We start from the raw sequence: 23,484 nt of genomic DNA on the forward strand, positions 1-23,484 counted from the left end.
GTTCGATTCAACAGGCGAAAACGGTTTAAATTTCAAAGAATTAATCAATGACAATTAATAAATGGAGAGGGCAGCTCTGATGTAATACTGTCACAATTATTCCATAATCATCCAATTGTAGTTATTCGAGCTGACCGTGATTTAATTATTAGATTCCATGGCATGTAGTATCAACACAATGTTTACTCTTGATATAATCAAATCGCTGCACGATTATGTTATCATCACTGTCATACCACAGCACAGTTCAGTTCTTGAATATGATTGGTCTGAAGGTGTCAATTAAAAGAATAAGAGTACGAGAGTAATTCCAGCTGGAAGGCAAATCACAGATTTATATTAATATGCTCATTCTGATGTTTTTGTTTCTATGATAACAACCTAGTAATAAACAGATTACAGTTACATTTATATTGTGCTTTTCTAGACACTCACAGCGCTTTACAAAGTGGGGGGTGGGGGGTTTGCAGTGTGTATCATCAACCACCACTAGTGTGTAGCATCCACCTGGATGATCTGACGGCAGCCATAATGCGCCAGAACGCCCACCACACATCAGCAGTTCAGGGATGGAGATTATTAGCGGCCATTATATTGAAGGGCCAGTGGGAAATTTCGCCAGGACTCTGGGGTATACAGTGTCTTCTCTTTGATGCTAAGTGTCCTGGGATTTTTAATGACCACAGAGAGTCAGGACCTCGGTTTAACGTCTCATCTCAAAGATGGTGCTGTTTAATAACCACGCTGTTATTTAACGAAGAAAGAACGTAGAATCATTGATATGGTGAAGCTTTCTGTAAAAAAAAAAAAAAAAAAAAAAAAACAACAATTACCATGTCTCGTTGATCTGCCGAGAAATAAAATAAAAATTGCCAGATGACTGTGGTATAATGGGAATAAAACACATTGTGACATGCTGTTATTGGAAAATAATTGAATAACTTCTGGGTGATGACAGTCATACTACGCTTCACATTGGCCGGCATCACACCACCTTATCATTGATTATTTTCCTATAACTGCACACCCTGTTGTGTTTTATTCCTTTACCCTGACATGTAATCAAGTAATGCTTAGTGGAGTGATTGGGCTGCTTGAGCTATAACTTGCTATAAATAACAATATTTAGTACATTAGTACAGAATCCTGCATTATTTATTAACATAGTACAGTATTATCCAGTATATAAGTTTATATATTTATTTATTGATTTAGTTTGTCTTGTAAAAGCAAGGCCTTTGCCTATTCTCTCCTGTGATTGCTTATGCAGAGCGCAACTATGAGTGTGCGGCTCTCCGAGTTCTGGTGTTTGGCCCCTGAAAATGCTGCTTGCAGCTTTAATTCTTCTTCTTCTGGCTAGGTTGTCTATGGCAGCCAATAGAATCGTCTGGTAAAAAGTGGTGAAATTTGGCACACTGACTGGGGAGGGTCTGAAGAATATTGTGACCAAATTTTGGCCAAGTGCTGCCAACACTGTAGTGCTACCCTCAGGTCAAATTTGCGACTAATTTGGAAGCATTATTTTTTAACTGTGTGTCCAAAATTTAAAAGCCAGTCATCCCTTGATTCCCTAGGTCAAAACGCACTCTGACATCAATTTCTGCATAATTAGACTTCAGAAAGCCAGAAATTTAATTTCATTATTTTCAGTGTTAATAAACAGCTGTATATATGCATTATTACACTGTATACATTGTATTCACTGTATTGTTGTATAACAAAAGTGACTAATTCAATAGAAAAGATGCAATATGTTTGTGACGAGTAACAGCCAGCTGAAATGTCATGTGATCATTACAGACATGCTCTAGTCTGGATTTTCTTGAGCCACTCAAAGCTACATGTCACCATGTTAGAATGGCAGAACTGCATGTGTAATATGTTTGCCATTTGTTTTGTGTTGTTTTCCCTGGTATATAATCTCACAGCATTTATTTTCTCTGTCAAAGATTGGGGAAAAGAGTCTCTTCACAAAGGAGTTAGAGAATGCTTTGGAAAGAAAAGAGTAAGTACACCTTTGATGATCTTGACATCTGCTGAGTGTTATGTTCAGTAGCCATGTTCAGCACCAGGTGTTTGATGTGTATTGAGACACACTGGGTTTTTTTTTTTGTGTGTGTGTGTGTCAGTATGAAAGATGCTGTTGATCTTCATGTCTTCACAGGGTTGACCTGGTCGTCCACTCTTTGAAAGACTTGCCCACGAGTCTTCCTGTGGGTTTTACTATAGGAGCCGTCCTTAAGTAAGTAGAACAAAAGTATGTCCTCTGTACTGAGAAAACACAAGGGCTGGGTTTAAAGTCTTTTAGATGTTCCTCGGCCTATGGTTCCTTTCATGATGCAAAGTTTGTTTGAGCAGAACTACATGGTCAAACAGCTGACAGTAGGTTTTGTTCATTTATATAATCTATAGTAGAATTGGCCAGGTCCAGTCCAGTTGCTTTAACACTACTAAAAAAAATGGTCATTTAGAGGTGAATATGTATTTGTGTAGAGGTCTGGGAAAACCTACCAGATGCTGCTGTGCCGAAATTCTAAAAATTTGACCAAAATGATGTGGAAATGTTTTTATTTAGGCTACTTTTTAACCTTGCCTTGGAGTCCACTCGTAAATCTCACTTTGGCAAAGAGCCACTTTACCAAATTCAGCAGTAAAAGCAGTCAGACTGCCTGAAGATGATTAAAATCTTTGTCGCTAAGAGTGCTTTTTTCATGATTTGATCAAGTTTTTAAAGAACAGCATGCCATAGCAAAATGAACATTGCACATAGCTGATGATGCCAACCTATTTAACGAACATATTTATTTCCTCCAAAGGCGAGAAAACCCCTCTGATGCAGTAGTTTTGCACCCCAAAAGTGTTGCGAAATGTCTTGATTCACTGCCAAACAAGAGGTATGATGGGTCTTCTATTACACCAACAGTGTCCTGTAGTGGTTCTTTACATTTACATTTAATTTATTCCTTTAGCAGATGCTTTTTTCCAAAGCGACTTACAAATGAGGAAATACAAATGCTGCTTTATCATCTGTTCTGTGTTTTTAAGTTTTCTGTTTTTTGAATTGATTTGTTTCATGTGGAAATAAGATGTCTTGAATGTTCCTTATTTAGTATTATAGGCACGAGTTCCCTTCGCCGGGCTGCGCAGCTAAAGAAACGGTTTCCTCACCTGGAATTTAAGGACATTGTATCTTTCTAATGCTTTATTTCCACTCTGCTGATTTCTTGCTTAAATATATCAAATCAGAATGTCAAGTCCACCTTTATTGATGGAGCACATTTAAAAACAACAGATGTTGTCCCAAAGTGCTTTACAGATCGATCAAACAGATAAACAATGATGGTACATACATAAACACAGACGGTACAAACAATACATACACATGTATACTAATAATAATAATAATAATTAAACAAAATAAATTAATAATAATTAACAAATGGATATCTTTTAAATACAACATCAAGTATTTACCTATGTCAACCTATTAATGGACCTATTCAAAAGAATAAAACACATTTTCAAAGAGGAAAAGGCACCACAGCACAAAGGCACGATCGCCTCTAGTTCTATAATGACAGTGAAGAACTCTCAAAAGAAGTTGATCAGAAGACCTGAGCGCTAAATTTTAATAAAGCAGAAAATTTAAATCAAATCTGAATTTCATGGAAAGCCAATGTAGAGACGCTAATACAGAGGGAATGTGATTCCTCTTTCCTGACCCTGTTAAAAGCGTAGCTGCCACATTTTGAACCACCTGTAGGTGGGATAACGCAGTTTGCAAGAGACCAATGTACTGTACAATGAGTTGCGTTAGTCTAACCGTGATCACAATTTCCAGGTCTTTACTAGATCAGATCTCAGATCAGAAAAGCTACCCTTGACAGCAGTACTGATTTGCTTGTTGAAAAGTAATGATGATTAAAATCACTCCAAGACTCCTGACATGATCTTGTACATTCGATGACTGAGGACCTAACTTGGCAACCAGGTCAGGTAAAGAGGAAATGGAGGAACCTAATATCAGAACTTTTGGTTTTGCTTTCATTTAATTGTTTTTTTGTTTGTTTGTTTGTTTGTTTGTTTGTTTGTTTGTTTGTTTGTTTTAAAAAAAAAAGTTAAATATCTTCGAAGCAATTTAGAACATTATCAGATGAACATTACCTTAGCAAGGTGTCATAGAGAGGTAATCTCAACACTCGCCTGAAGAAGCTGGATGAGAGCAGTGACTTTGCTGCTATTATTCTGGCTGCAGCTGGACTGAAGAGGATGGGCTGGGAAAGAAGAATCAGCCAGGTATCTCTGTGTTTCTGTCTTCAAAAAGCTCAAAGTTCCCCTCTTATTAGTGCACCCTTACAATCATTTAAGGTTAGGTTTATTATGCTTGTTTAATTAAACCAAACTGGTTGAATTACTTCCTATGGTGGGACCCAAATGTAAAAACATCTAAAAAGCTGTCTGAAATTGTGTATTTTTCATTCTTTCAGAGCAAGTAGTAAAATCTTGATGGGGGGGAAATTGAATAAATCATGCATATTTAATCCCCTGATGATGTACACTTACTGGCCACATTCTACTTCAATTAGAATTTTTCTGAAATGATTGACATCTAAGAACACAAAACATTTAGAGTGAACATTTTGGGTTGGATTTTTTGGCAGTTGTTTTTGATATGGTTGTGATATTGTGTGCGATTCTGTGTTGTCATTTCCACTTAGTGTTCAATTTGAGATGTACAAAATACCTGGTACTCGATATTCAATTACACAGTTTATAGACTAAGCATATAGTGCATGATGTGTGACTTGAGTCAGAGGCTGTGTCGTTTTCTCAGCTCTAATAGTCAGAAGGACAAACTGTTTAGATGGATTATTTATGATTATCCTTTTGTTTTATTTTATTTTATTTGTTCAGTTTTATTAGACATGCCGCTTTTAAGTACATCCATCAAAATCTATCTTTTTTATTAGCACTTGGAGGTGACTGATACTGTCTGAGTGTCTGGAATATGGATGTGGTTGTGTTCTAATGTTGTAACACTTTAACTGTGCTGTAGTAATGCACCTCTTTAGTTATTCAGTGGCTTCTCTCACTTGCCTGATTTATTTATGTGCTTTTGCACCTTTGACTCACCTACTATTGGTTTGTAAATAAGAACTGCTACTGTGAGCATAAAGAATTTCCTCTGCTGGTCCTGGACTCTTATTCACAATATGCTTGTGCTGAACAACCTTTCGATACACTTGGTGCTGTTTGACTTTGCAGTGTACTTCGTGAAGCGTAACGATTTATAATCCCATTATCCGGTGAATCCAGCAAACACAGAGTGTTTCCCTAACGTTAGCATTTGGTTGTTTTTTGGGAACCATTTAATAACATTCTGGGAATTTTGGTTAACAAATTCAGCTCTGTTCCCTAACCCTCGGTGGAACATTAAAACATGATGATCTCTTTTGATTATATGACAACTTAAGGTTTGTTCACACATGCATCGATTTTTAGTGCAACAAGTCACCAGTTGCTGTACTATGAAGTCACCAGTAGGCGTTCTTACTACTGGTTTCCATAGTAACATTTATGTGGGTGGTACAAATAGCATTCCACATTAAGCAACAAACCAGTTTTCTTGCTGCTAAAAGTTGTCGCTGTATGTGTGAACGTACCTTTTTTGTAATTGCAACCTATCCTTCTGGAAATGTTCAAAATATTCTTTGATGGTCATATAACAGGACCATATGTATGTATGTATGTATCTATCTATCTATCACATTTACATAGAAATTACAATAGATAGTAACAGGGTTGTATAGGGATAGGAGAATATTCTCCGAATCATTCTGGGTTACTGAAAGGTTCCTGAGTGGTTCAAATACTTTAAAGGTTAGCAAAATCAAGCATTAGTCAAGTGAACATTCTCTGAACCACAACAAATTGCTAACATTGTATATAAACAAAATGGGAACTAAAGAAGATCTGTTGTTCTCAGAATGTTTCAGGAACCACAACCAAATGTTCCCTGAACGTTCAGTATTGTTGGCTAGAAAGAGGATGCATTTCCTTATGAGTCAAGGCTTCTTCCTCATGTCTCAAGGAGTTTTTTCTGGATTTCTGTAAAGCGATTTTGAAAAGTAAATTATGCAATTTAAATTGAATTCAATGTTTATATCAGTATTCTTACTTGTGTGTTTTCCATGTTGTTCCAGATCCTTGGTCCTGATGATTGCATGTATGCGGTTGGACAGGTGGGTCTCCTTGATGCTTGTTTTCTAGTGAGTGTATTGATTTGGCTCTGGGCAGTCCTTTATAGTAGAGTATTTTGTGTGTGTGTGTGTGTGTGTGTGTGTGTGTGTGTGTGTGTGTGTGTGTGTGTGTGTGTGTGCGTGCTGTGGTGTGTCTCAGGGAGCTCTGGCTGTGGAGGTGAGAGCTTGTGATGAGGACATCCTGGAGATGGTGTCGGTGCTGCATGATCAGGACACAGTGCTGTGCTGTATTGCTGAGAGAGCGTTCCTCAAACGCCTGGTAAGTATTCTGCTGTAACCTGGGGTGCTCTGGATTCTCTCACTCATTCACACACTCATTCACACACTTCTCTCTTCTTAAGCTCATTTCTCCTTAAGCTCTTTTATGGTTGTAATGTGTTGCTTCATTTCAGGAAGGAGGATGCAGTGTTCCAGTTGCTGTTTACACTGAAGTGAAGGATTCTCAGGTAGAAGACCACACCACACATACACACACACACACACACACACACACACACACACACACACACACACACACACTATTCCTCATACAGTACCCCCCCCCCCCCCCCCCCCAACCCCAACCCCATCTATCGTTTGTATCCTTTATATTATATTATTATAGTTTTTTTTTCCTACTTCAGTGCTAGTAAATTCTTGGAGCGTCTCAATCAGCTCCCTAGGTCGTGAATCAGTATATCGTGTACACGAGTTCAGGCACTGGTATGGACCCTGGTTCCCTACACATTGGGACACTGATAACTCAATTTCTGGTGACATGATTATGTACTTGCGTTGTAAAACTTCACCACTGGCAAACGTAAAATATTTGTTTTGTTTGTCAAATAAATTTGTTCGCTTAATCACGTTTTTCATGGTATTTCAAGAAGGATCGTAGACTCGCTAGTAAATTATTTATGTATTTATTTATTTATTTATTTATTTAAATTATTACATACTTGAAAGACGTTTGACTCAAACAAACTAAAAAATGGCTAACATAAGTAATCATAGGGCGCACGGTGGCTTAGTGGTCAGCACGTTCGTCTCACACCTCCAGGGTCGGGGGTTCGATTCCCTCCGTGGCCCTGTGTGTGGAGTTTGCATGTTCTCCCCGTGCTGTGGGGGTTTCCTCTGGGTACCCCGGTTTCCTCCCCCAGTCCAAAGACATGCATGGTAGGTTGATTGGCGTGTCCAAAGTGTTCGTAGTGTATGAATGGGTGTGTGAATGTGTATGTGTATGTGAGTGTGCTCTGCGATGGATTGGCACCCTGTCCAGGGTGTACCCCGTCTTATGCCTGATGCTCCCTGGAATAGGCTCCAGGTTTCCCCGTGACCCTGAAGAGGATAAGCGGTATAGAAGATGGATGGATGGATAAGTAATCCAGTGCTTCAATATCAAGCTACTTAAATTTGTAGAAAAAGTTGGCTGAGAGTTCATCCACCATTTTCCTTCGAGCTGAGAGGCTTCAGAAAATATGACGTTGTTTCCAGTAAGAGAACACCGTGAGCATCGATGCTGCCTGGCTTTTGAGGTGCATTTTGGGATTTTTTTCAGGGAGCAAACGATCCAGTGGATCCAACTGGAATGATTTTGTGATTGAGACAGCCCTTAAAATGGCCGACTCCCTGATCAGTGCCCTGACTACTGAACTTAGGAGCTGATTGAGATGCACCCTCTCTTTTATGTAAATACTCTAAATCCGTAAACAGCATTTCACTGCACATCACAATGTATGTATGTGTGTGTGTGTGTGAGAGAGAGGGAGAGAGAGAGAGACCAAAGAATCTGAATTTGTCTTAACTCCCTTTTGAAATTAAAGTGGCTCTTCCGTTGAAATAATTATTAATGCTATGTCAACACATAAATCAACCCCTAACCCTGACCTTAGTTTTGCCCCCACCAAGATTTACATAAAAACATCTCTGTAAACCCTTCCTGAATAATTACCAATGAGATTCGTTGCAATAGTTCATGCAGGAACACAGCCTAAATAGCCACAGGAAGTATTTTTCCTGATCTTGTGTTTGTGTTGCTATTTTTCAGTTGTATCTGACAGGAGCAGTGTACAGTTTAGATGGCTCAGACAGCCTGAAGGAGACCATGCAGACCAGCATTGAGTCTGAGGATCAGGTTAGTATTAGTCCAAATATTACAGTTTTCCCACATTGTTATCATTATTTCACACTATAGATAGAAAATGTTACATTGCATTATACAGAGTAAATTACATTTTTAAGTGCTATGGACTAATACTGATTTTAAAAAAACATCAGAATTGCAGGACAGCTAATCTAGTGATCAAGCATGTGATTGAACTCCATTAAAACAACATTTGCATAATGAGCAGAGTTTTTCAAGTGAAATCACTCCCCATTTTTATGTTCGGACATCACTGCCTGGTTTAGGAGCAGGAGAAGGTTGATGAGGGAGTGCAACGTGTGGGAGTCACAGCGCTGAAGGTGTCGGGAGCGGCTCAGGACGCAGCTGAGAAGCTCGGCGTGAACCTCGCCAATCTGCTGCTTAGCAAAGGAGCCAAAGAGATTCTGATTGTAGCCAGACAGCTTAATGATTCGCGGTAGATTTGTTTGTTGTTTTCATTCCATCGTCCAGCAGCCGACTGTGAACGCCGTGTCAAACGTGAATACATGCATTCTTTATTATATCTTTACAGTGGAATGCTGTTATAGGAAAATAATCAACGACGGCGTGGTGTGAAGCGGGATTACTGTTAACACCCTGAAGTTGACTATTTTCCAATAACATCATGTCCGAAGTGTTTTATTCCTCTTATATAACAGCAATTTGCCAAAGCTGACAATTTTCTATTTATTAAAGAATGACACTTTTATAGTTTATAATTTATGGTTATGGAACGTCACTTCTGGTATATCAGTTATAAACGGATGTTCCCTAACCATACTCTCAGTGAAGGTAATAATAGTTTTAAAAAAAAAAAAAAATTTTAAAAAGCAATTTGTCAAGTTGCCAAGAAACCACGATGCCCTCCCTACTTTCCTGTTTCGGGAAAACTTACAGCTTTAAGTTTTACCGCTATGACTGTTACAAAGAGCACTAACACTGGAGACTCCTTCCATAAATGCTAAATAAACATCTTAGCGAAAAAGTTCATCAAATCACCAACTACACCTGCAATTTTTAATCAGTTTATGTGGTGTACCAGTTCCGGTACAGGTTGTTACTATAGAATAATGTATTTAAATAAGCACGTTCATATAAACCTGTGCTTTAAATTACAGCACTACTGTCAGAGCTGCTGGAGTAGAAAATTAATCAACACTGTCTGACCAATCAGATTTGAGATTTCAAAAGTGCTGTGCTGTGGAGGGGCACGGTGGTTAGCACGTTTGCTTCGCACCTTCGGAGTTCGGGGTTTGAATCTGACCTCTACCCTGCGTGTGCATGTTCTCTCCGTGCTTCGGCGGTTTCCTCCGGGTACTCCGGTTTCCGCCCCCAGTCCAAAGACATGCGTTATAGGCTGATTGGTGTTTCCAAATTGACTGTCCGTGAAGCTGCTTTGTTTAAGTGATAATCATTTTATACATGATGGCGCAATATGATCTCAATGTATCTGATAACCTTAAGACAGATTGCTTTTTATTTTACCTCCAAACACCTTATTTCTTATTTACTTCATTTTTCTTAATTTTGAATGAGCTTATTTTTCAGTAGACCTTTGACGTAATACTATCACAAGTTGAAATTTGGTTTAGAAAATATTTTCTAATTGAAGCCGCTGTGCAAATGAAACTTGAATTACTATGGAAACGTGGTGTGTGTTTTTCCCCATTATATTTTCCTTCACATATGAAACTCTCTGAGATGTTACTTCCGGTTTGTGAATGTATTATTACTGATTAGTGCTTATGTGATCATGCTTCACATAATTTCATCCAAATATGATTAGAACTATACAAATATGATCAATCTAATCTACTTGTTATTGTTTAATTACTTTTAAATGTTGATTATTTTTGGTTAATTGTCAAGTTGTTAATTTAACTTTATTTGACTTATTGTGTTTATTGCTACATTTACCTTGCAGTGTAGTATCCCACACACACACACACACACACACACAAAATAAAACCATACTGATGTTTCAGTCTGATAAAGAACAATACATAGAACAACATGATATACAGTGTAACATATAATACCTTGTCTCTGAAACCTTGTTTCTTGAAAATCTTACAAGTTGTGTGCATAATTTTCTGATTACTATTACATTTTTTTTGAGCTCATATTCATGCCATTACTGCTTAAGCAGCTATGGATTTGTGTTACAGAACATATACATTAAATCACTGTCTTATAGTAGTCTGAAAATGTATACACTTAAAATAATCCTGTAGTTTTCCACATTCAGTTACATCCAGTAATTGCTGGATTGAACTGAAACCCCCCAGCCTGTTCAGGCATACTGACTTAATAGTCACAAACTTAATCAGCCAAAATAAAAAGTAGGAAAGTTTGGAATGAAAAACATTGAACTAGTGACCTTATGTGCTGACATAAAATAACTGATTATGGCACAATTGAATATAAGTTTATGTAAGTACATTCAGGTTTATCTGTGTTGAGGAGTGTTTTACAAACCGAAACTCGGGGACTTCACATTTTTGCTCCTAATACATCTTCGGAAGGAAAAAAAAAAAAACCTAAACAGCAGGTTGATTTATTAAATGTAAACTGGAACACTCATGCATTTTATCTATCATGAAATAAAACTACTGAGTTTAAAATTCTTCATAAAGTGAATATCTTTGAACTTCAGTATATATTATAGTATATAAATCGTGTTGGTTTATTTATTTATTTTTTTTACAACACTATCGTTACTGGTGTACGCAGTATAATAATATAATAAAGTCAATTGTGTACTACACGAATAGCTTGTTGACTTCCAAAGATTCGGTTTTCCATCTCAAATTCTTCCAAATATCTCGACTATGAACTTGATAGGCTTAAACCCGCCCACTTCGACATGTTTTAGTATTCTATTGGATCCGGCCATGTCAGTCATTGTGAACGCAGGCCTCTGATTGGCTGTGATAGAGTTCGGGGGTTAGTCCTACGGGCGTTGAACACTGCCTTTGCAGAGCACCGCAAAAAAAAAAGAAAAAAAAGAAAAGAAATCGCACACGGTCGAAGGGATTTCCTGTGCTGTTGCTGAGCTGCAACAAATTCGAAGGCTTCAACTAAAGGTGTCTCGGTGTCTGTTCTTTCACCCCTGATTTAATGTCTTAGTAAAGAAACGCTTACTGTGCGTGTCCTAGACTACATCCAGAAGTAGCTAGCCTAGCCAGTAATAATGACGTCCGAAGCCACTGTGGCCGACACTCGCCGGTTAAACTCCAAGCCGCAGGACCTGACGGACGCTTACGGACCTCCGAGTAATTTTCTGGAAATTGACGTCTACGACCCGCAAACTATCGGAGTCGGGCGGAATCGGTTCACCACTTACGAAGTCCGGATGCGGGTACGTTGGTGTACATGGAGAGAGCGGATCTGAAGCTGGGTTGTGTTCGGGTTAACGGCAGCAAGTTGTTTAGCAGGGAGAGGTCTGGAATTTGGCCTAAACTGCTATAGCTAGCTACTGAGTTAGCTGCGGCTAAAGGACGCCAAAGAGTTCTAACGTTTGGTGAAACTCCTACACTTCTGTTATTTGGTCCAGGTTCAGCTGTAGTTTTCGATGTAGTGTACCGTTTAGGCTTTATTTCTTCCTTTAGCTCAACAGCTGTAGCTAGTCGCTGTTGCTTTCTGACAGTCCGCTAGCTGGTTAGCGTTAGCGCTGTAACCCGAGTCTGATTCATTAATGAAGACCCGTGACCACAAACACACCAAAGTGTACAACAGCTTATTACATATTACATCTACATAGCTTTTACTAAAGTTATTTTTAAAACATTAACAAAAAACATGATATATACATTTATACTAAAACAAAAGATATATATATATATATATATATATATATATATATATATATATATATATATATATATATAAATAAAATATGCGCTACGTTTATACAAAAAAAAGTGAAAACGGGAAAGTATGCAAAAGTTCTCTTTTTTAACGACACAACTGGATGTACATATTTTATACTCAAAAAAGAAAAGCAAAAAGCTTATTTATAAAAACTTGATGTATAAATACAAACAAGAAATTGTACAAAAGGTTATTTAAGAAAAAAAGCAACTATACATATACTTAATACTAAAAAAAGAGGCTATTTATAGAACTAAATAAGTGTATTTGTTTATACTAAAAAAAATTAAGCATTATGTTAATAGTTTATACTAAAAATTAAAAAATAAAACCATATACATTTTTATACATAAAAACGAGAAAGTGTACAAAGTTTATTTGAAATCATTCTGATGACCAAATATAAAGTTTACAAAAAGTTATTTAAACGTAGTTTTATACTTTATACTCAAAAAAGAAACACAATAAGGTTATTTATTTAAAATAAATACAACCCCAATTCCAAAAGTTGGGATGCTGTGTGAAATGTAAATAAAAACAGAATGTAATGATTTGCAAATCTCAAACGCATATGTTATTCACAATAAAACATATCAAATTTTTAAACTGAGGAAATGTACCATTTTAAGGAAAAAAATAAGGTCATTTTGAATTTGATGGCAGTAATGAGTCTCAAAGTTGGGACGGCAACAAAAGGCGGGAAAAGTGTTACTAAAAAGAAACAGCTGGAGGAAACTTTTGCCACTAATTAGGTTAATTGGCAACCCGTCAGTAACATGATTACTAGTAACTCTCTAGATGTTTCAGCAGAGCATCCCCCCCACCCCCATTAAAAAAAAAAAAATAAAAAAAAATTTTAATACTGTGGTGTTCTTTGTAAATTGTTAAAGGTCTGTCTGCTTGGCATTAACATTACGTTTTTCCATTTTCTTAGTTGTAGGTAGTTACTTGAGGGAGGTGTTTATTGGGGTGTTAATAGTGTGGAATGTTAATTTCTTAAAATCTGAGTTGTTATCTGTTGATTTAATTTTTCTGTGCTGGAAAATTCAAAATTAAAATAAAAAAATTAAAACTATATGCTTAAAGATGAAATTCAAATGACAAAATACAAATTATACAAAAATGTATTTTTAAAAAGCTGAATAAATTTTATCCATATAGATTATACTTAAAAGTATTGCCAATCAAATTATTTAAAAAAGATTATTAAAAAAAAAAAAACCCACAGTATTTGCATAGTTTGCCTCCATGGTGTACCTCTGTTTTGCATTTTATTTACTAAGAAAATAAAGAAAGAAAGAAAATTTGATTCTTATCACTGAACATATAGGTGTGTTCTGCTTCAAACCCTAAAGTGAAGTCAGGTTTTGTAATGACCCTCTAAATCTACTGACTTATTACAGAATTTTTATATCACATTCATAAGTGATCTTGGGCATTTTTAATTGTTTATTATTAATATTTTATATATTATTTTGATCATTTTATTTATTAAAATTTGCAGAGAAAGAGTGAAACCTAACCCACCGTGTTGCTGTAAATTAATTTGAATTGATTTCATCTTGTCTCAAGGGTAGACAGACTTGTAAAAAGCGCTATACAAATAAAATTGAATTGAACTTGCACACAACTGTAAATATTTTACGTGTAAACATTTTGTTTCTTTACAGTAAGCTCATAATCCCAAATGTCCCATTTTTCTCTCTTATTAATGAGTTTAACTGTTTTGCGTGTAAGGTTAATTACTACAATTTTAGGGATGGGTTTACATATTTATTACTGTGTATGAAACTTTCACTAACTAGAATAACGATATGTTTCGATACGTCTCTATCTCGATAGAAATACAATGTAATGACTTGTGTGCTCCTTTTGGAGAAGTTGTGCGTTCATCATGTATGATTTGGTTTATGATATTATCAGCACAAAGTTTGTTCATGGATCTGAGTGCATCCAGCTGAAGTTTGGGGGTGACTTCTTTTCTCACCAAGCTTAAATGTGTCTTAATGAAGTGCAATAGATCTGATAATAAAACTTTACCAGCAGATGGACACAGGGAAACAGTATAGAGTGTTCATACATTACTAATTTGTTGGCAGTTGTGTCAAGAACAAATATGACCTTTTGAAAAGTATTTATTGTATTCACTTGTATGTCCAAATCATTCTATTCCGTGGGAAAAGTAACATTTTCCAAGGGTACATTTTACGGGGGTTTTTTTTTGTTTTTGTTTTTTTGTTTGTTTTTGTTTTGTTTGTTTTTTTAACCTAGTCTACTAGGTTGGAATATTAATTTTATTGTGGTAGTTTATTTGTAGTTTTAGTTTAGTTTTGTTGTCTGTTTTATCTCTGTACCGATGTTCTACCCAGCAGGGGGCTCTTACTCCTCCTCTTTCCCTTCGCCCTGCTCACCAGCAGCTAAACACAGTCATGATGCTTTACACACAGAAACCCAACACTGTCCTGGCTAATCTTATAACAGATTTGCTGCAATTTTTTTATTATTATTATTTGTTTATACTAATTGAAATATGTCCAATAAGTTGATTTCCATTCTGGTGGTGTAAAGGAGCACCAGTGTACTGCGAGAAAGGCTTAACGGTGCCAACATATAATTTGAATTCGAGTATCCCCTGCTTGAGATAAAAACCAGGCTTTAACAAAGTCAGTCAAAGTGATAACCTAAAACATTGTGTGTTTGTTTTTTTTGTTTTTTTAAACAGACCAACCTCCCCATTTTCAAGTTGAAAGAATCTTGTGTACGAAGAAGGTACAGCGACTTTGAGTGGCTGAAAAATGAGCTGGAAAGAGACAGTAAGGTGAGTTCATAAAGTAATATGAATGAAAGTGATGGCATGAAAATTGTTGAATTTTCTTAACTGTGTGATTTAATATGTGCAACAAATGGGCTGTTTTATACACATAATTTATGGATTTTTTTGCTCTGCTGCTTTCATTTATTTAGAAGTACTAAAGTGGAGATGCAGCTAATAAAGTAAGGGAATTTAAGTCAGTTTAATACAATGTGGTATATAACCATGATGGCTAAAGCTGAGTTTTGGAGCTCCATTGGTGATGCAGTTGGTTAAAGTACTGTTTAGCGTTGCAGATACACAACTGCAGGGTTTGAGCTTTTGAAGCCTAAGAGCTTTAGAGTTTTTGTCAACCTCCTAGTTATGGTGGCTGAATCGTCTGCTACTAGCACTTTGAAAAGGAAGCGCTCACACGGGAGATCAGCTATAAGTAAAAAGTGTTCAATGAGGCAGTCGCTGTGTTGAGAACATATACACAGATGATAGTAACATGCCAAATTACTGTGGCTATCAGTTGCTTATAATTGCTGTTGGGTGGTTTTGGTTATGTTTTCCTTACCTGCTTCCTTTTTTCTTTTTTCTGTTTTTTTTTCTTCCCTATCCTGTGGTTTGACTTGAGTTGAAACATGCACGTCACTGTCTTGTAGATTGTCGTTCCGCCTCTGCCTGGGAAGGCACTGAAGAGACAGCTCCCTTTCCGTGGAGACGAGGGAATATTTGAGGAGTCGTTCATTGAAGAGAGGAGAGTCGGACTCGAACAGTTCATCAACAGGTTAGCCGTCAAGACGACAGTGTTCGACTCACTAATGTGAAAAGCTTCATAATGAAATGTTGACTATAACAAACAGTACGGAAGATTGAAAAGTAAAACAGTTATCGCAAAATTGTGGAGTTATTGTGGAGAATTTCATAGTTTGTATGTAATCTTAAAGGTCCCGGCAACAGTTCTTTTGATTGGGATACTGAAGATGTCAGTTAATAAGCGTTTACCTATGTTGTATACTAATATATATATATATATATATATATATATATATATATATATATATATATATATATATATATATATATATATATATATATATATAACTATGATTTAATTATAGCTAAAAGGTAGAAAAATGTCAAATTTTTTGTCTGCTCAGGACTATGCACCAGAAAATAATGTATGACAAAGTAAAGCTTTCTCAGTGCTTATGTGTTTACACACAAGTCATGAGTGTTGCATGGTGTTCTGCTGTTTTTTCTACACATTTATAGCAGCTCATTGAAAGCTCTAAAAATATGCTAAAATTGCATATTGTGTACATATTGTGTCAATTTTTACACAAGGTATATCGATCAGCAGAGCATGCAGAAGCTGTTCACATAGCACATCTGGATTAATGAACAGATTAAAATGAGCTATACTGTTCTTTTATTAAACTGCCTACTATCACACAGCACTGAGCAGCTTATTAACCATTTAGGATCATTAGTTTCGTCAGTGAAGCTCTGCAAGATCTGATCTTTTTTTTTAGTTGAATTTTTTTAATTTTTTTTTTTTTTTTTCTTCTATTAGTCTGTTTAAGATTTCATCATTGGTCTTGTCTTTTAAACATGACCATGTGTAAGTGATCAGTATTATAAAAATGAGTTTAATAGATAAAATATTAACATACCTTAACTTTTACTTTAGTAGAGGTAAATCATGAAGCTCAGTTGTAGTGCAGCCACTCTGCTTATTTGCATTCCTTATTTAAATAAATAAATAAAATTGTGTTTGAACTACTCACTATTTGCACACACAAAACATTACACTGAAATAGTGTATATTAAATAGAGGTTGACTGATTGATCGGTTTTGCTGATTAATCGGCACCGATAATCGATTGCTGGACCTATCAGTTTTTGGCAAAAATCTACACCGATTGCGTCTGTTAGAGCGGCTGAGAAAGGTCGCTGTCATTATACAGTACACGAGCGGCCTCTAGACGCAAAATAAAAGCCATCGCTGACAAATTAAGTTGTTTTGTGTTTATTCATTTTGGATGTCTGTTTTGTCACATTTTTGATAGTATATCTTTTATTTACTTTCATATGTATTAATACTTTATTAATAGTTTTAATATAAATATTTATTTCATTAAAAAAGTACAGGACATTTTCATGGTACAGTCATTACTGGGTTTTTTTTGTTTGTTTGTTTGTTTGTTTGTTTTTTGTTTTTTTTTGTTCATAAAATTACTGCAATATTTTACTTTTTCATTCAGTATGCAATTTAAAAACTATCGGTTGATTAATCAGTTATCAGCAGGTACCGCCCAATCAGTCAACCTCTAATATAAAATGTGACAGTTTCTAATTAGATGCGGATTTGCTCAGTCAGGCGCGAAGAGGCAAAGTAAGCAGGAAAGAAGTCAGTGGTTCAGGGTACAGTTGAGTAAAAAGAAGGCAAACTCTGACATCACCTCAACCAAATATTTTATTTTCTATAAGAAAACAGCAGAAAAAATTCACAAATGTCTGAATTTACAGCAGAAGTTAGAGCTAATAATAAGTATCTAATTATGAAAATATGGTGACATTTGGCCAAAAGTGTTTTTCTGTTGTTGGTTTTTTTTTTTTTTTTTCTTCTGCCCTTGTGTTCAGAATTGCTGGTCATCCCTTGGCTCAGAACGAGCGCTGTCTTCACATGTTCCTGCAGGAGGAGAGCATCGATCGCAACTACATCCCTGGAAAAGTACGGCAGTAGGGCTTTACAAAAGTGGGACTTGGGGCGGGCTCTTCTTTCTCCTGTTCTCATCTTCTATCCCCACTCATCTGCAAAGTGCAGAGTAACGTTTATTTTTGCACCAAGTAAAGCTAGATGCATCGTAAAACAATGCAGGACTTGAACCTATTGGCCAGATGATTTGTGCACGTGTCTGAGAGTTTCTCTTTACACACACGGTGTATTTGTTTTACATCACTGTACATCTTGGAGGGTGGGTGGGTGTGTGCATTATTATATGATCATACCTGAACGCTGTAGCACTAAACAAAGATGGTTGGCTCATTTCTTTGTCCTCTCAGGTAGATGTCTGGGTCAGTACTAGGAGAATGGAGAGCATGCACTCTCTTCATCCCCCACCCCCAGTAGAAATTCATAATTACTTACTTTTACTATAAAGAACACGTAGAAATAGAAAGCCGAGATTATGTATTGCATGTGTTACATGTGGTACTCAAATCTAAACTATTAGAATAACAGTTCTCGCTCTACAAGTATTGCAATTACTGATCAAAACATGTAAGGACTTAGCATTCTGCACTGATAAGGTAAAAGTGTTCTGTGTATGCATCTTAGTCAGAGAGCATTATGGGATTTTTTTTTTTTCCAAGAAATTAAACGAATGTACCTGTTGTGAGGTGGTATCAGATGACAGCTGCTTGAATCATGTAATGGTGACTGTATTGTGAAAGAGTCAAACATCACTTCCTAGAGGACAAAGTATTTGCCAACTTTGTAAAAGTTGTCCTGCCAAAGTCGAGTCATTTCTTCCTCAGAATGACTATATTTATGTTCTCTTCCTGTGTTAATCAATCTGTGCCTGTGAAAGTTTGTCTGTAAATAAAGTGTAACGAAATAGCGAGTGCTTTTTTTTTAGTGAGATTTACTGAAAGCAGAAATCACTTAATGAGTCATTTTCTTCTTACCTTATTTATTCTCTCTTCTATTTTAGGTATGAATGAAGTAAGTTTTTGAGGTTTTTCTTCACTTTGAAAATCATAATGTTGTAAATTATTGTTGGCGAAAACCAGTGTCTGCATGAATCCTAATTCTGTAATGCTAAAGAAACGCATACTCATCACCCATACTGACTGACTACAGCAGGCGCTGTCATTTCTGTCCTCCATTTTGCTTTGCTAATTTATTTCTGCTTGTCACTCATCTGTCAATGGCAGCTAGTAAAAAGACTAGGGTTTGTTTGTTTTTCCCCCTTTTTTTTCTTTTTTTTTTTTTCTTTGCAAGTTGTTTTGCATGTCTTGATTGCATGAATGTAAAAAAAAAATCAGGTAAGTTTTTTTATTGATTGATTTAATTTATTTTTAAAGAGCAGTTGGGTTATGCTTGGCTTTTATATTTCAACTTGTCATTTACAGCACCACAATCGCCAGCTCTGCATTAACTTGGAGTATTTTAATCGCTTCGAATGTACAATTCAAACTAATACTATGGGGCATATGGAACATACTGATAACTGTATTATTTCACAAAGTAAATAAGCACTGACTTAGTCAGTGTTAGTCTGAATAGTGTTCTAGATTGTTCTCTTAAGCAGCATTTATTTAGTTAGTTATTTCTGTTACTGTCATGAGAACATGTGCTCCTGCAGGTGTCATGTCATTGTTTTGTTTTTTTCCACTTCTATTCTCAGATGCTATGTAAGACAGTAAGGCGCCTCCTCCCCTCAGAAGACTGCCTCATCTCTGTGCTTTTACTTGCCTAGCACGCTTACTCAGGTGCTCTTAAAGAAAACACTGAACCCAATTCGAAAAAGAACAGTCTTAATTGTTTTGCTGTTCAGGCTTTATTTTCTTTAAAAAAATAATTAAAAAAAGCTAAATCGTTTAGAAGCCCAATAATAATGACAATAGACTGCACGAGAATCTCACGTTGCATGAATGAATTGTTTCTTGAAGTGCCAGAAGTGTTGTCAATTCACGGTAAGGAACATGTACCATAAGTAGCCCAGACCCTGGACTCTGTCTTTGCCCTCGTCGTGTACATCAGCATCCAGTAAGCCTCATTTGCCGCATATTTCAAAATTGATGTGTGTTCAAAATGTAGCATGGTAGACATGAGGAGTGAAATTGGGACCACATATCATTCTTGTTCAACATTCCATGTTTCATTTCTGCACCTTCCAAACAATTACCCATACACATATATAAATCAAAATCATAGAGTAAGTGTTGCATCATTGTACGTCGTCTTGGCTTCTCTATATGTTTGTGTCGGATCACTGCGGTTGGGACTGTACACCTTTAATCACAATGAAAATCACTGAGGCCAACTGTCCCTCTGACATCCTTATCAAGATCATTTCTTCTTTTTATAAATTTATAATATTGCTGATTCAAAACTATATACATTTATCTTGTACCAAGTGTAGTAGTTCTTCATTTTCATGAATTGTCCTGTTATTCCTGCCCCTTGAATTAAACTCACTCTGCCTGCTTTATTCCAACTAGATTAAGTTGTACTTTTATTTGTTCTGTGGTATTCACTTCATAACATGGTTTGTATTTGTTTTTTGAGGTTGTGGAGTAAAAAACTGCAATCATGGCAACCCTATCTTTTAGTCCGGTCCTCTGCTTCACTGAAAATGTTTATAGGACAGTGTGATTCCTTCACCAATGGACTTCTATTAGTGCTTGTTGTAGTTCTTGGTTTTGACCACTCCATAGTTATTATTGCAGCTAAATGGGGCAGTAAGCACACTTCCCCCTGTTTGTGCAACATCTAGGAGGGTGGGCAAATTAATGAAACAACTTATCAGTCAAAAAGCAACTTCTTTTTTAAAAATAATAATAATAATTAACCATCATTGACCACTCAGAAGAGATCATTAATATTTCAATAAAATTTGGAGTTGTGAATGATGACTTTATGAAGAGGGGGACACAGTGGCTTAGTGTTTCGCATGCTTTCCTCACATCTCTGGGGTTGGAGCTCAAATCCCGCCTCCGCCTTGTGTGCGCAGAGTTTGCTTGTTCTTCCTGTGCTTTGGGGGTTTTCCTCCCCAGTCTAAAGACCTGTTGCAGGCTGATTGTCCTAATTGTCCATGGTGTGTGAATGGGGGTGCAATTGTGCCTTGCATTGGATTGGCACCCCATCCAGGGTGTCCCCCACCTTGCATGCCCAAGTTCCCTGGAATAGGCTCCAGGCTCCCCCACGACCCTGTGTAGGATAAGTGGGATATATAGATGGATGGACAAGTTTGTTCCTGTTGTAGCAGCTATTATCTCGCCAGCCTCTCTCTCTCTCTCTCTCTCTCTCTCTCTCTCTCTCTCTCTCTCTCTCTCGCTCGAAGTTAATAAGATGAGAAGCTCAGCAGTTACAGAGAAACTGGTGTGATAAAAGTTACTATTACAAAGTGCCGATACTGGAGACTCACATACTCGATACGTCACCATAATAACAATGGTGATAAAATACTATTGTTTTCCTATAACAGCATTTCCCATGGTGTTTGATTCCTCTTCGACCACGGTGATTTGCCAATGATCATTTTTATGATTTTTTTTAAAAACATTTTTATAGTTACATTAAATGTTGTGAAATGTCCACGAGAGAAGTTGGTTCCTGTTATCACTTATATTAAAGCAGCTATTAGAGTTGATCCTTCATCAGCATGTCTTTTGTCCCTCGCTTTCTCTTGCTCTCTCTGTTTAAGGCAAAAAAAAGGGGGGGGGGGGGGCTTGTCATGTTACCGAGAAACCAGGACGCATAAAATCCTCTGTCCCAAAGACATTCCTGTGGCAGAAAACTTACTGACGGTTAAAGCACAGAGCCCTCCATAAATGTTCAGTAGATGTCTGGTTACAGAAAGATTAAACATACCAATGATTCTGTTTCTTTGTTAAGTAACAACACATTTTAATCTGATTATAATTACCCTTAGATTATCTAGCTCACCCCCCATACAAGTTCCTGTGAATTAGTTGTTACTATAGAAAATATCTTATAAACAAGTGCATTAATGTAAACCTGTAATGGGGAATACAGGCAGAACTACTGTCAGATGTTGTTCTAGAAAATTACCACCTTCTGACCAATCAGATGTAAGGATGCAACAGCACTGTGTTTTAAGGCATAGGATGCTTTTACACACACATATTATTTATTTATTTATATATATATATATATATATATATATATATATATATATATATATATATATATATATATATATATATATATATATATATAAAATATAGGAATTAACTGTGACCACTGATAATTAACAGTGCCCCTTTCAAATCGAGAACTGATCAACAGTGGGGTTACTGTAGAGTCCTTTAGCATAGTAACAAATTGGCTAATTCTACACCTATAATGTTCAATGGATATTAAAAAGGCTATACACCCCTGTTGAAATGGCAGGTTTTTGTAATGTAAAAAAGTAAACTAAGATACGTCGTGTCAACTTTTTCCATCCTCAATGGGCAATGTATAAAAATTAACTGAAAAACAATCAGAAACATTGTAGGGGAAAATAGGAAAAAATAAAAAGTCTGCAAACAGCTTACAAAGCATGTGTACGGTATCTCACTTGTCGAAAGAAATTGATCAGGAGAGGGGTGTTAAAAAAAAAATAAAAAACATTGATGTACCATGGAACACCGTGAAGGCTATCATCAATAAGTGGAGAAAACGGAGCACCACAGTGACATTAGCAAGAACAGGATGTCCTTCTGAAATTTACCAAAAAGAAACAGACATAGCTACAACGAACGAATAGCTACAAATACCAGTCAATAATATCAAATATCCAAATCAAAAAAGGAATGGCATAACCAAAAGATCAGTGTTTTTGAATCTATCTCGATCTATCCAGAGCCCAGACCTGAATCCAACTAATAATCAGTGGGGTGGCCTGAAGCAGGCTGTGCACAGGAGATTCCCTTACAATCCCATGGATCTAGAATGTTTTTGCAAGAAAGAGTGAGAAAATATTGCCAAGTCATGATCTGCCAACAAAGCAGTAGTTTAGGGGTGTGCACACTCATGCAGCTAGGTTATTGTTTTTTTATTTTTCCTTTTCCCCTCTAAAAAGGTTTCTGATTTACTGAAACTTTATTTGTATACTTTGCAATTTCACAATAAAAATGGGGAAAGATCTGACATGATTTATTTTAGTGTCTTTTTGTTTTTTGTTTTGTTTTTTTACTTCACAAAAATCTTCCATTTTATCAGGGGTGTGTAGACTTTTTATATCCACTGTATATAAACTATATTGCAGAATACTGGTCAGTCAGTCATGGTATGGTGTAGGTGTACCTGTACCTGTAATAAAACTCTATGGAAACTCGATTTGCTTGAAGTATTTGAGAACAGTGTGATTTGACTCATTTGGGATAATATTATTGTCATTACAGTCATTATGGAAATGTACTATTTGCATACAACTGTTGTAGTTTTTCAGAGCTGTAATTTTCACCATGACCGGAAGATGGCAGTGTTCATATGAAATGATTTACTGCACCACGTGTGACGCAATTTGAGCATAAATTTGCATTATAACGCAACCTACAAGGAGAATGACACAATATTATGATACATAAGTACATCCTCGCTTTTTCCCATTTGTAAAGAGAGTAAAAACTACACAAAACACTAAATTGGGTTTAGTTTTTTTGTTCTTCCTTGTGCTACTGTGAAGATTGTA

General features: G+C 36.4%; 2 protein-coding genes across 3 annotated transcripts in view; both read left to right on the forward strand.

Annotated features, from left to right (window-relative positions):
• Window positions 1-10,243, forward strand: part of LOC108278907 (porphobilinogen deaminase) — a 14,701-nt gene extending 4,458 nt beyond the window's left edge. Inside the window, exons 5-14 of the mRNA XM_017492638.3 lie at window positions 1,950-2,005; window positions 2,165-2,242; window positions 2,817-2,894; window positions 3,111-3,186; window positions 4,183-4,296; window positions 6,204-6,242; window positions 6,400-6,519; window positions 6,653-6,706; window positions 8,287-8,373; window positions 8,649-10,243. Of these exons, the coding sequence (XP_017348127.1) occupies window positions 1,950-2,005; window positions 2,165-2,242; window positions 2,817-2,894; window positions 3,111-3,186; window positions 4,183-4,296; window positions 6,204-6,242; window positions 6,400-6,519; window positions 6,653-6,706; window positions 8,287-8,373; window positions 8,649-8,822 (876 nt within the window). The 3' untranslated portion in view covers window positions 8,823-10,243. The remainder of the gene's footprint in view (window positions 1-1,949; window positions 2,006-2,164; window positions 2,243-2,816; window positions 2,895-3,110; window positions 3,187-4,182; window positions 4,297-6,203; window positions 6,243-6,399; window positions 6,520-6,652; window positions 6,707-8,286; window positions 8,374-8,648) is intronic.
• Window positions 10,244-11,329: 1,086 nt separating this feature from the next.
• snx12 (sorting nexin 12) lies at window positions 11,330-20,285 on the forward strand. 2 transcript variants are annotated; one of them, XM_053687706.1, is made up of 5 exons: window positions 11,330-11,743; window positions 14,978-15,073; window positions 15,715-15,839; window positions 17,699-17,789; window positions 19,468-20,285. In XM_053687706.1, the coding sequence occupies exons 1-5, from the start codon at window positions 11,576-11,578 to the stop codon at window positions 19,537-19,539; spliced, it is 552 nt and encodes a 183-aa protein (XP_053543681.1). In that variant the 5' UTR covers window positions 11,330-11,575; the 3' UTR covers window positions 19,540-20,285. The 2 variants fall into 2 exon arrangements, with proteins under 2 accessions (XP_053543681.1, XP_053543682.1); XM_053687707.1 differs by lacking the exon at window positions 19,468-20,285 and adding an exon at window positions 18,772-18,788 and having other exon boundaries at window positions 11,331-11,743.
• Window positions 20,286-23,484: the final 3,199 nt, after the last annotated feature.

This window comes from Ictalurus punctatus, chromosome 18, assembly GCF_001660625.3.
Source record: "Ictalurus punctatus breed USDA103 chromosome 18, Coco_2.0, whole genome shotgun sequence".
NCBI classification, from domain to species: Eukaryota; Metazoa; Chordata; class Actinopteri; order Siluriformes; family Ictaluridae; genus Ictalurus; species Ictalurus punctatus.

Coding starts and splice junctions, on each gene's coding strand:
- snx12 (XM_053687706.1), top strand. CDS start 11,576: ATGACGTCCGAAGCCACTGTGGCCGACACTCGCCGGTTAAACTCCAAG. Junction 15,074..15,714: donor AGCTGGAAAGAGACAGTAAG/GTGAGTTCATAA, acceptor ACTGTCTTGTAG/ATTGTCGTTCCGCCTCTGCC. Junction 15,840..17,698: donor CTCGAACAGTTCATCAACAG/GTTAGCCGTCAA, acceptor CCTTGTGTTCAG/AATTGCTGGTCATCCCTTGG.